The sequence below is a fragment of the Triticum urartu genome, chromosome 3 (assembly GCF_003073215.2).
Source record: "Triticum urartu cultivar G1812 chromosome 3, Tu2.1, whole genome shotgun sequence".
Lineage (NCBI taxonomy): Eukaryota > Viridiplantae > Streptophyta > Magnoliopsida > Poales > Poaceae > Triticum > Triticum urartu.
In genome coordinates, this window is record NC_053024.1 from 103,840,389 (window position 1) to 103,852,728 (window position 12,340).

The 12,340-nt window shown below is 42.6% G+C and overlaps 1 protein-coding gene across 1 annotated transcript; it reads right to left on the reverse strand.

Annotated features, from left to right (window-relative positions):
• Window positions 1–9,541: 9,541 nt before the first annotated feature.
• Window positions 9,542–10,678, reverse strand: LOC125548092 (ethylene-responsive transcription factor TINY-like). Its single transcript, XM_048711773.1, has one exon. It carries the CDS (start codon window positions 10,561–10,563, stop codon window positions 9,817–9,819), a length of 747 nt encoding a protein of 248 aa, XP_048567730.1. The 5' UTR covers window positions 10,564–10,678; the 3' UTR covers window positions 9,542–9,816.
• Window positions 10,679–12,340: the final 1,662 nt, after the last annotated feature.

The following is a 12,340-nucleotide window of genomic DNA, read 5'->3' on the forward strand; positions in this document are numbered from 1 at the left end:
CGTCGTGCGTGTTTGAAATTTAATGATTCCGGCCTAATGTTGGACACGTCTTTACTGAAAGATTTATATAGCACAGAAAAATGGGATGGTGCCTTGACGTCTAGTCGGCCTGGAAACAGGACGCGAACGGTTCCCCCGGTGGAAACAACGGATCCGGCTTTGCTTCTGCTCTGTTGTTCTCTGTATCTTGCAGGAACAGAAAAGAAAAGGGAGAAAAATGGAGGTTGACCTTTGTTAGTCAGCTCCCCGGTAGACTTTCAGCACACATTCTGAATTCTTCAAGATTGGGGTATGAACGCAAACGGTTTGACAAACCGAAATAGCTGACGGTCGATCATTCGTTGACATGGCACGATTAAGTCAATCCAGCTCGCTAACTCAACATTAATAGTACTACTATGCTCTATTTTTTGCCGGGGAGTAGTACTATGCTGCTTATAGCAGTACTGATTAAACGTAATTAACTCGATAATCAACAACATCAAGTACGTCCTGGCGGCTCCAGGTCAGAATTCAGCACGTCTTTTGAACAAATCAATGACAAATGAAGTACACGGAAATGTCAACCAAACTATTTTGGTACAGCAAAGTAAACTGAGATCTTTCCAGAATTGTGGGCTAGCGCAGGCTGCAAAATGTGTGAAGCCGCCACGTTGGGATCCTTGCGCCTGCAGAAATAACATTTGTCTGAATCAAAAGCGTACATCTTTTGTACTATTGAATCAAACGCTAGAAGTTTTCTCTCTTTGAGATAACATTACTAATATTATCTAGGAGCGCCTCCGTCTTCAAAATAGTTTTGTACGTCTTCTCAGCCGGCCAAGTGTCTCCCGCAAGGCTGTCTTTACCGGAGGCCGTACACGGAACACTGCATTTTATAAAAGACATGAGCTCGTCCTCTTTGCCAATCCTGGACATTTTAAAATCATGTGGAAACAGAGGGAGCACGTACTTAAAAACATATAGTATTAGTACTTGATAGACCAAACATTGATAATTTATGCGTAATACCGTGGCCATTTGGAATTTTGTTATGACACAAACCTCTCAACCGAAAAGGCAGCTTCCAATCACTATTCTTGAATAACAAATGCAGTAATACCCAATCAGGAAGGGCGATGCGGCCTTGTCTTTTTTTTTGGAGGATCTTGTGGGCTTGTCATTAGTTTGGCCATTAGTGATGGGCAATCACTGTCAAAGGAGGTAGTTAACGACCTGATCACAGCCGAGTCAATGAGACGTTTTGGGCATCTTTGTTTTAAAGAAATATCGTAGGAATATTTGAGGATTTCGTTCCTTGGAATCTTTTCTATAGAACTTTTGGTTAATAGGATTAGAAATCACGGGGTTATTCTGCCCAAAAAAAAAAGCATAGGGGTTTTCTATGGTCTACTTTGCATGGAAATCCAAAGGAAATTCCTATTCAATGCAACATCATGAGCTTTCTTTGTTATTTCTATGACAACTATATTATGTGCTTAATCTTTTAGTAAAATCCACATGTATTTCTGAGGTGCAGAAAAACTACTTCTATTATAGAATCAATCATGTGTTTTCAATTCCCATAGGTATTAATATGGCATGGTATCTCGATCATAGGTTTTCTGTATTTCTATATTTTCACAATCATGTAAACCAAATAGACATTGGTTGTCAATTAAGTGCAAAAGCAACCGTTATAATTATAATTCTAAGATAATTGCACCACAAATAGTGTAACTACACTATCTTTTAGGTATGTGATCACTTTTCCATTGTGAATTAGTTAGTTTTAGATATCTGTACTAATTCATTCAATCAAGATCTTATTGTTGCAGCTTCAAAATACTTGTGCTCGCAACTAGCCACACATATAAAAGTAAAAAGGTGTTCTTTCTTTTGTGGGGGAGTAAAAAGTGTTCTTGGAAAGCCATCGCAGCAAACTAATAAGAAGGTAGACAATAACAAAAGTATATGGTCATTATGTACAGTATAACAGTTTTTCAAGGAATATCACATCATGTTAAGAAAATTATCTTGCAGCCGGCCACTGGTTTCAAATATTAAGTTACTTTCGAAAGGTACACACTTTTCGCAAAAGAAAAAGAAGGGCACGCACTGCTTGCGTAGCCTTCTTGAATTTCGGAGCCATTTGCGTCCCATTTATCGTCATCTTAGGGAGGAATTTTCTGTAATGGGACAAATCAGCTTCACAAATAAAAATGATAGTACTGAGCACGTTGACATATTAATCTCAGTAGCCAGAAATGCGGCTGATGACAGCACCTGCCGGGCACCATGGGCGCAAACTTCAGCGTCTTGACTTGGCCGGTCACGTCTAATTAGTTACTAAATTATACTTATGCATTTGAATTGATTATCTCCATCGTTTTAATTAACTGGACGATTTCTTTGTCGCAGATCTACAGTACAAGGATGGCTTAAAAGATTGATTCCGTACGTGGTCATGTAGTTATAGCTTGCGTATACATACGTGCACGAGGCAATACTACGAATGATTATCTTATTTAACCATAACCATACAACTATGGTTTTATTGGTATCTAATCGTGAGTATGTACATTCTTAGATCAAGGTGTAGATGTACTTATATCACCCGCAAAAAAAAGTGTAGATGTACTACGTATGAGCTATTGCATAATTTACATAAATAATGCACTATGCTGCTGAACCATTGAGTCCAATCACTACAACTCCGTGTAGAAATTGTGTGTTTTTATTAAATTAGTTGGTCGGTGTGGCTGCTAAAGTTGGAGAAAGAACAAATTGTAAGAAACATATGCTTGTATGTGAAGAAAGCTCTATGCTATGGTTCAACAGGGTTTTTAAGGTATTTTTGCTCTCGAAGGTGCATTCATTGTGAAATGTTTAGTACTAACCCTCCGATCCAAATTAATTGACACAACTTTAGTACAACTACATAATTGCCTCCATCCTATCAACTTTGTAAAGTTGTAATAAAGCTGCGCCAATTAATTTGGATCAGAGTAAGTAGTATCTTTCTACTAAAAATATTCATTTTGCTTTATATTCATCTTCAAAATTTAAGTAAATTTGTAATTTATCGCAGCTTGGAATTCGCTTCTCGGCACCTCGACCAAACAACGCCAGACCCTTTCTTTATCTTCTCCTCAACAATTTCCTTATGCATACCAACGTCCCCGTCGTAGGCTACGCATCCCCTCTTCTGATGATTTCGGCACCCCTAAGAATTTAGATGTATTTTTTCTGTAAAGATGTGCTTGTAATGACTTGTGATAACTTTAGGTCTTTACGCAAAAAATAAAATTCAAAATATAAATTAACAGATAGTTTTTTTCCTTAAGGACCCCAATGCATTTAGGCCCTGTTTGTTTGGGTTTTTGCTTCTATATTTGCAGCTTTTCCATTTTGGCCAAAAAGTCATAAAAGATCCTAAATAGGTGCTTTTGGAGCTTTATGGCTTTTGATGATTCAATATAGCAATATATAGTTCCAAAAGCTATAAAAGCTCCAAAAACACCTATTTATGAGTTTTTATGGCTTTTTGGGCAAAGTAAAAATGCTGTAAAAGTAGAAGCAAAAGCCTAAACAAACAGGGCCTTATTCTATCTTCAGGTCAAAAGAGAACTGAATAGCGAACCAACCTATGGTTCAACGGTTATAAGGATAGTCTTTTTTTTTTGCGAGAAGGTTATGAGGATAGTCGTATCCCAGCCCAATAAGGTTCAAGTGTTGGTGCTCGTATTTACTCTGGATTTATTTCATGATTTCCGATGATACACGTTCAGTAGATGGACCTGACAATTGAAAAAAAAAACTCTGAATCCCCTGCACCACACATGCGTGCACCCGTCATTAATCATTCCGGCCATTTTGATCCAGCTTGGAGGAGTAGTTTATACATCATGTAGCATTAGTTTTCTCAATTGCTACCACGGCGCGCCTGGATGCATCTTTCTCTCTGACTGACTGCTGTACATGTACACATCGCAGTTGGTAGTGGCATTCATGTAGGAGATCTCCGGTAATCTTGACCCCGGCCTATCGCGGGCGTCCTCGTGTGCACAGGTGGCCCTTCCGCGGTTCTCTGGAGGGGGACAGGTGGCAGCTTCGTTTCCCATGCCCCATGCACTGTCGATGAGCAAGCGATACATATCGCGTTCATAGAGCTATATTTCTTGTGGAAGTTGCTAAATTCTTTCTTTGTGGAATATGTATGTATTTTCTGCAGCTATATTTTGGAGCCAGACGTTGGAGCCGTTTGTTAATAGCAAACCTGGGCTGTGGTGTGCCGTCCCTGGCCTTCCGCCGTTCTCCTGAAGTGTTTACAAAGCTTTGCGGTGATCATAGATACTCGCCTGTCTCAAAATAAATGTTTTTGATTAGTATATACTTTTATATTAAAGTTATATGAGGGAGCATTATTTTCTCCGTCACATATTAATTGATGCTCAAACGGGTGTATCTTGACTTCTCGAAAGCAAAACAAAACCTGTGTATGATCACCTAGACGGAGCGTGCTAATCCGTTTGGATGGAAATGTATGTCGGGCAACTAGCGAAACATGTATAACATGACATAAAAATACATTTAGAAACTTTGTTCCACGACGAGTCTAAGGATGTTTCTTTTAGGCACACAACACATGTTTCGTTAGTTAAGTTGATGACCGAAGAACCCGTGCACGGCTTATGTTCCCACCCAGAGGGAGTAAGAAAGATAGCCTCTCAAGTCTAAGACAATTTAGTCTACAAGTCGTTTTCATAAACGAACCCCTCGGGGTGTCCATGTGTGACCTAGGAGCGATTGGACTTTTCTTGCGAGAACCACCATTGCCTTTTTACCCAATTGTTATCGTTGGGGGAGGCCTCCCCCTACCCTCGTCGACGGCGACGACTCTCCTTGCTCACCCTTTTTGGTTTCTCTTTGTAGCATGACTTCTTAGCCAGCGTGTGCTAATTAAGGGGCGTGGTGGCAATAGATGTGGTGCAACCAATCCAATGAGGTAAGACGCTTCTGGAGATCATGAGGATTTTAGGGTGGTTGATCGCAGTGGTTCGGCCAAGTTTGGCAGATGGTGGTGGCGACGAGCTATTTTTGCATGTGCGGTTGTGAATCCACCTAGTTTCTTTCACACACAAAAAAAGAATCTACCTAGTTTGATTGCAGTTCTGCATGTCTCCTCCAAAGGCATCTCCTTTCACTGTTATCCTCCATTGTTTTGGCGGTACTTCTTTTCGATTTGAAGAGTGGTGCTGACCGTACTTTGGCCACGGCGATGGCTGACCAAGACAAATTATGGTGGCCTAGTCCTCGGATTTTGATACGACGATTCTGGCATGGTGAGGGCTCAATCAGACAATATATATATATATATATGGTGAAAATATATGTCTGGCCATTGTCTACACCTTGTGAAAACGACATTTTATAGCTCCCATTAGTAGAAAAAGGGCCTTCAGTTCCGGTTTATAAGGGCCTTTAGTCCCGGTTCTGCCTATCCCTTTAGTCCTGGTTCAGTCCTGAATCGGGACTAAAGGGATAGGCCACGTGGAATTTTATGATTTTTTTTGAATTTTTTTTTAAAAAAAATTAAACTTTTTTTTCAAATTTCTGAATTATTTTAACCCCTCATCACTTCTCAATTTATCCTCTAATCACCCCTCATCATTCCAAATCATATAACTTCCCGAACGGTCACCCATCCTCCCACTCCCCTAGCCTGAGCACGCTTAACTTTCGGGTTCTATTCTCCCTCACTCCAAGTCTGCACCTGTTGTTTTTCTGACAATACTAAGATGTCAATCCTATTAACCTTCAGGAATTTTGCTTGAGCATGAAGTGACACATTTCATAGTTTTATTTTGGAACTATTGTTTTAAAAAACAATAATTATCTAGTAACACTAATATTTCTTGAATAATTAGTTTGACCACAGTTTGACCAGATTTGACCAAAATTGAAATAACAAATATAATTATTTAGTAACACTAATATTCTAGAATAATTAGTTTGACCATTGTTTGACCACAGTTTGCCCACTGTTTGAATTTTTTTTCGATTTTTTCACTCTAGATCTTAAAATCCCCGTAACTTTTTTTCTATTAGGTTTTTGAGGATTTTGAAAATGTTTAACGGGGTTCCCCTTGTTAAATTTGGGTGTAACTTTTCGAGTAGATGATTTTTCATATAAAAAACTTTTTCATCCGAGTTAGTATGCAAAAGTTATGCCCATTTTTACAAATTTCAGAGAGATTTTGCAAATAAAGTCAAAATTCACATTTGCAAATTTTCCCAACAACTAGACCACATATCACATGGGAAACTTATTTTCTTTTATTTTTTTTGACATTTCCATCATTTTCTTTTATTTTTTTTAAAACTAAAAAGGCGATCCACGGGGAGGGGGGGTAGAGTTTGAAAATGGGACCTTTAATACCGGTTCGTGGCACGAACCGGGACTAAAGGTCCCATTTTCATTAGTCCCGGTTCGTGCCTCAAATCGGGACTAAAGGTCTAATCTTTAGTCCCGGTTTGAGGCACGAACCGGGACCAATGGTTGTGGGCCAGAAGCGAGGCCCATTAGTCCCGGTTCATTCCACCAACCGGGACCAAAAGGTCCAGATGAACCGGGACCAATGGCCCACGTGGCCCGGCCGGCCCCCTGGGCTCACGAACCGGGACCAATGCCCCATTGATCCCGGTTCTGGACTGAACCGGGACTAATGGGCTGACCCGGCCTGGACCAAAGCCCTGTTTTCTACTAGTGTCCCCATATGTTGAAGATGTTGATGTGTGTTGATATGTATTGTCCAGGGTAAAAACCTATAACTTAGCCCTCATTTACTGAATCTGGTGAAGATGACATGACTCGCGGTGTTATCAGAATCAATATCTATCACGTGATTCTACGAGTTTATTTCCACATTGATCGGATTGATTCACTTATTAACCAAACCCGGTGGACATAATGTGAGTCATGGTTATCAGAATAGCTATCTATCATGCGATTCTACGAGTTAAATATCCAAATTGATTGGGCTGATTCTACTCGGTAGAATCTATGATTTTAAGACATGACAATAACGATTTCTACGATTTTTTATCTTACTTTATGGGCTGTGATCCATTTTAGAATCGTGATCTCGATAACCTTGGTTAGTCGTCAATTTGGCAATCAGACTCATCCACCATGCGTGGTTGATGTTGCCTGTAGGTGATATCTTGTAGCCCTCGTGCAAGGGTTACGAGAACTCGGCTTTGCCATGTTTTTGTAAGAGAAGTGCCACATTTATTTTAATAATATTAGCATGTCATCGCATAGCATCTCTAAGGAGAACTCTAGAAAGACAACACACCAAGCAAAATTATAGGTAACAGAGAAAATTTACAGAAAAAAAATCTTGTTTATCCTTGCAATTACCAACAAATCGGCCAAAATCTTTAGCCATCGTTGTCACCAGATCATCCGGCGAAAGGGAGAAGAAACCGCTCACACTAAGCCAAGATCCAATAGAAAACCATAACAACAAAACTACGTTGCGAGCCTCTAAACAGGAGCCACCACGAACAGCGTCACACTTGTCACTGTGGGCTGTCGGTCGGATTTCATGTATTGATATCACGATCCAAGAGGAGTGGAGATTTGCTTTGTCATGTATTGTGTTCGGCAATTCGGCATGGAATGCGGGTTTTTTTTTTTGGACTCCGGTACAAACCTGGCGCAAGTTTTTAACCATGGCAAATCTAACGTTTTTTATGGCAAATTATGTTCTTCCAGGATGGCAAATTTAGTTCCTGCCTTAGTTCATGTTTTTTGTCAGAAAATTGTCATGCTTGCACGCTAAATTTTTCATCATCGCGCCAACATAAATTGCCATGAAAACGTCAGATTTGCCATGCCTAAAAAATTTGACATCGGAATTTTTGTGTTTTCGGTTTTGCCCCTCGTCGACCTTTAGACTTTGTGGTGCAGATTATAGAGATAACGAAAACTTTCAAGGACATCTGCGTGGTTAGCGTTACATGATCAGAATGAAATGCAAAGTTAGTCGGATGGACATTTATATTTTCCTAGTGTTGACACGGCGTTGGGATTTTCCCAATCACCGGGGCGACCGACGGCCGGCGGCATGGGTTCCGGCAGCGGCAGGCGAGAGAAAAGAAAGTGAAAAGTTTTAAGGAGCGGCGTCGCGGAGGAGTAAAAATAGAAGAGTTGGACGCCGGAATGAACACATAGGACTAAAAATTTCCTCCTCTCAAGGTTTTAGCCTTTGAGGATCGGCTAGCTGTGGTTAACTTCTTATTAAGCTTTATTGGAGATCGGCTACAGATGCTCTTAGCCTTACATGACTAGAATCAGACGCAAAGTTAGCTATATGGACACTTAATTTCCTAATGGCGACATGACATATGCATGTCAAGATACTACCACCCGGCATATTCCGTAACAATGAAGTGGTAGTTCCTTTGAATGCAACCGTGGCATGGAGCGAGCCGTCGCCCCCTACCCACCACACCCCGATGATTACTGCGAGTCGTTGGGGCTGGACAAACACCTGCACGCAAAGGTCCGTCTTTTCCTCTCCAGGACGAGAAGCTATTAAATCCGTTGCGCCCGTTTGGCCGACCTCGAGCAGGAGACACAAGCATACTATATGTACTGTACTTCGGGACAGCTAGCTAGTTTAATTTAGATCGATCGATCGATCTTCACATCGTTCGCCGGCCGGCCGATACATGCACCCATTTACTCTTTCGTGGCGCCTATGAATGAATGAACACCTGTGGTCGATGGAGATCACTTTGTATATAGTACTTTTATTTTTCCTGCACAATTATATACTACTTCCCCTCTTATTCGCAAATATATATATATACTACTTCCCCTCTTTGATTCGTTCACGAAAAATCTCAGGGTCGAAATTAGTTGGTCGACCAACGCGAAGAAAAATGGTTAGCAGGGTTCTTCAGGTGCGCGTGCATCAATCGATGTAGAGGCCGGAAGTTTTCGCCACCACTTCAGAAGAAAAATATGACTCTTCAGCTCCAACCCGAAATATCGATGATTCTACATAGGGAATTAGGGATAGAGTAATTAAGGAGATGATTAAGGAGATAATCTTGTTTAGACACATGTTGTGGTTGAATACATGAGAGACATTTGAAACCGATAAACTCGAAAACAAACCCAAGATACATGGGTACAAATGAGGAGGCGTGCTCTATCGATCAATGCAAACTAATCGCGATCACACCAAGTCATGTCATCGACTCATCACGTGGTAACGAAAGCGATCGACCTGCTTAGCAATATAAGTTACTGCTCAGTAAGAGTCAATAGCTTACACCACGAAGAGTTTGAATTTATCCGCGCGTTGTTGAAATAATTAGGTTCAACAAAGTTGATGTGTCCTAAAACAAGCAAGCCAACATCAATGTCAAGCAATTGCTTCACATATCTCAGGTGGTTTGGCAAGTTAATTCATGAAAACTACATCGCATGCCCAAAGTACCACCAGAGCTATCATGTTGAGGCTGGCTCATTTCACCCATAAGAAAACACGTAATTTTGCGGTAACCTAAAGCCCGCGTAATTTTATTTTTTTTGACATGTACATTAGATTCTTATGTTCAAACTCAACTCACATCTAAGCTAAATTGGTCACAAACATCTCAAACTTACAAGTAGTCCCAACCGACCCGAACGTGCGCAAACCAAATGAAAAAGCGAAAAATGTGCTTCATTTTAAGTAGCACTAGAAAGCCACACAAAACCAAGAAAAGAAGAAGAAGAGAGGAAATCAAGGGGTGGGTGTTTTACAGCAAGCCTAATTAATACTCCCACAGGAGAGGTTGGTAGCCGAGGGGGTCGAGACAATCGTACGCCGTCCAGCAGTGATCGGACGGCGCGAAGTCCACCACGTCCTCCACCCACAGCGGCGCCAGCTCGTCGAACACCATCTCCACCTGCGCGGCCGTGAGCTGCTGCTCGCTTCCCTGGCTCGGCTGGAACGGCTCCGGCTCGTCCCGCGCGGCCGGCTGGTCGCTTGGCGCCGGCGCATTGCCGCACGCGGAGGCCGGCGCCGCGGTGGGGGAGGTTGAGGTTGAGGCGGAGCAGCACTGGTGGTCGTGGTCGTGCATGAGGGCGGCGCGCGCGGCGGCGGCCTGGACGTCGCACGGGGCGAGGGAGGCCGGGCGGGGCAGCGCGGGCGCGAGGTCCGGGAAGTTGAGCACGGCGCGGGCGCCCTTGATGCTGAGCGCGGCGGCGTCGTGGGCGCGCGCGGCCATCTCCGGGCACGGGAAGGTGCCGAGCCAGATACGGGACTTCTTGCGCGGCTCCCTGATCTCCGACACCCACTTGCCCCACGCCCGCATCCGCACGCCGCGGTACGACGACGACGCCGCCGCCGCCGCCGGGGCCGCCTCCTCCTCCTCCTCGCCCGCCGCCGCCGCGCGCTTCCGCTTGTTGCCGCCGTCCTGCCGCTTCTTGGCGTCGGCCCTGGGCGAGCACGAGGACGTGGAGTAGGAGGAAGCGTAGGACGTGGACGAGGACTCGGAGCTCTGCTCGCTCGCCGCCATGCGCGCGCAGAGAGCACCACGTACCCCCGCGCGCCCGTATGAGATGACACGCGCTCGCTCGTGGTAATGGGAGGACCGTGCAGGGAGCAGGACTCGAGTTACTACGAGCGAGGAGGGAGATGTAGAGAGGGAAGAGGGAGGGTGGCGCTGTATATGTAGAGGAGAGGAGAGTGGAGGCAACGTGGCGTGGGATAGGAACCCATGAACGACAGCTGACTCCGCCATGATCAATAATTAGGGTCGTATGGTCTCTCTCTCAGAGACGGACCGGCATTGCCCGGAGCTGCCTGCATGCCTCCCTCTCCTGGCTACACCTAGATATTCAATTCCTCCCAGCGATTTACTTAGCTCCCTCAACTTTCACAATGCAGCACGCCTCTTCAAAACTACTCCCTCCATTCTAATTACTCATCGTGGTTTTAGTTCAAAATTACTCGTCGTGGTTTTAATTCAAATTTAAACTAAAACCACGACGAGTAATTTGAAACAGAGGGAGTAGTACTATAGTATACTCCATATGATGTTTTAGAAATAAATAAAACGTCTATAGCACAGTAGAACTAGAAATGATCATTTCTCACTCGATGTTTTTTTATAAGGGCAATAGTAGGATAAAACCCCACTGTAAGTTTTATACATTAGTTAAAGAGTGGGTTATATTTGTACCACATGTTTCACGTTTGTGACGAGAACTATCCCATTTAGTAGTTTTTTCATATATTTTTACCCAATGTAAGCAAAATTGTGCCACAAATTATCCCATTTATTTAGTTATTTTCCATTTCAGTGTTGACTGTGCATGCCATGTTGGCTGGTTTATTTTACTGTTTGGTTCTGTCTGGTTTGCTCTCAGTTCGGCTGGGGATGAGTCTTAGCTGTCTGCGGGGGAGATTTCGGGTTCGAACTCCAATTTTTCACTCATATTTCTTGCTCCCCAATTGACAGGTGGGACCCATCCCTTGACAAATCAAGAGCAAATCAAAAAACAGTAAAAAAAATCAGCCAAAATGGCATGTACAATCAACATTGAAAGAGAAAAAAATAGGATAATTTGTCGCACCAGTTTGCTTAAATTGGGCAAATATGTGAAAACGTGTTAAATAGAGGAGTTGATGTCACAAACGTGAAACTAAGAGGTAAAAAAATAGAATTCACTCTTAATTAAAAGAATTTAAACAATATCATAAGGAAGAAAAAGAAAGGAAGATTACAAATTAAAGCTTACAAAAGGAGTCGAACCTGAAGACAAAAACAACTTCATGTCTCCTCTTAATCCTAAATTTCAGCAGGGTGAGCTCTTGATGGTAAATTTATTTCCATCTCATTAAACTGGGCGCCTCAATTGAATATCTTAGTATTACTTTTGGAAATCCAGATGGCCCAGGAAGCAAGTACAATAATTTCCATAAAGAAAGGCACCCTTGACTTTTCCTCTAGATCTGGCCTCAAGAGCAACAGATTTATGTTTCTAGGAGTACAAACAAAGTTCCAAGAATCTTCAGCAAAGGGCCGGCTCCAAAAAAGTTTCGCATTCGACATTGATAACCATCTGATCAAGATCTTGTCGTGTTTTTTGTACTTCTATATATATCTCATCTTAAGATGGTGAGCGGTGAACTTAGAGATAGTTGTTGCTCAGACCCTAATAATAAATAGTAAAATTCTTGGGTAAAACCTCATGTGCCTAAAAAATGTGATGCATCAATCCATTTCAACGCAGCCCCGAGCACGGCGTTGCAGCCGGGAGGGATAAGAGGGTTTATTGTTTGGGTTGGGG

What these genes read in the sequence shown, in the direction of transcription:
- LOC125548092 (XM_048711773.1), bottom strand. Translation starts at nt 10,563, where the DNA reads ATGGCGGCGAGCGAGCAGAGCTCCGAGTCCTCGTCCACGTCCTACGCT.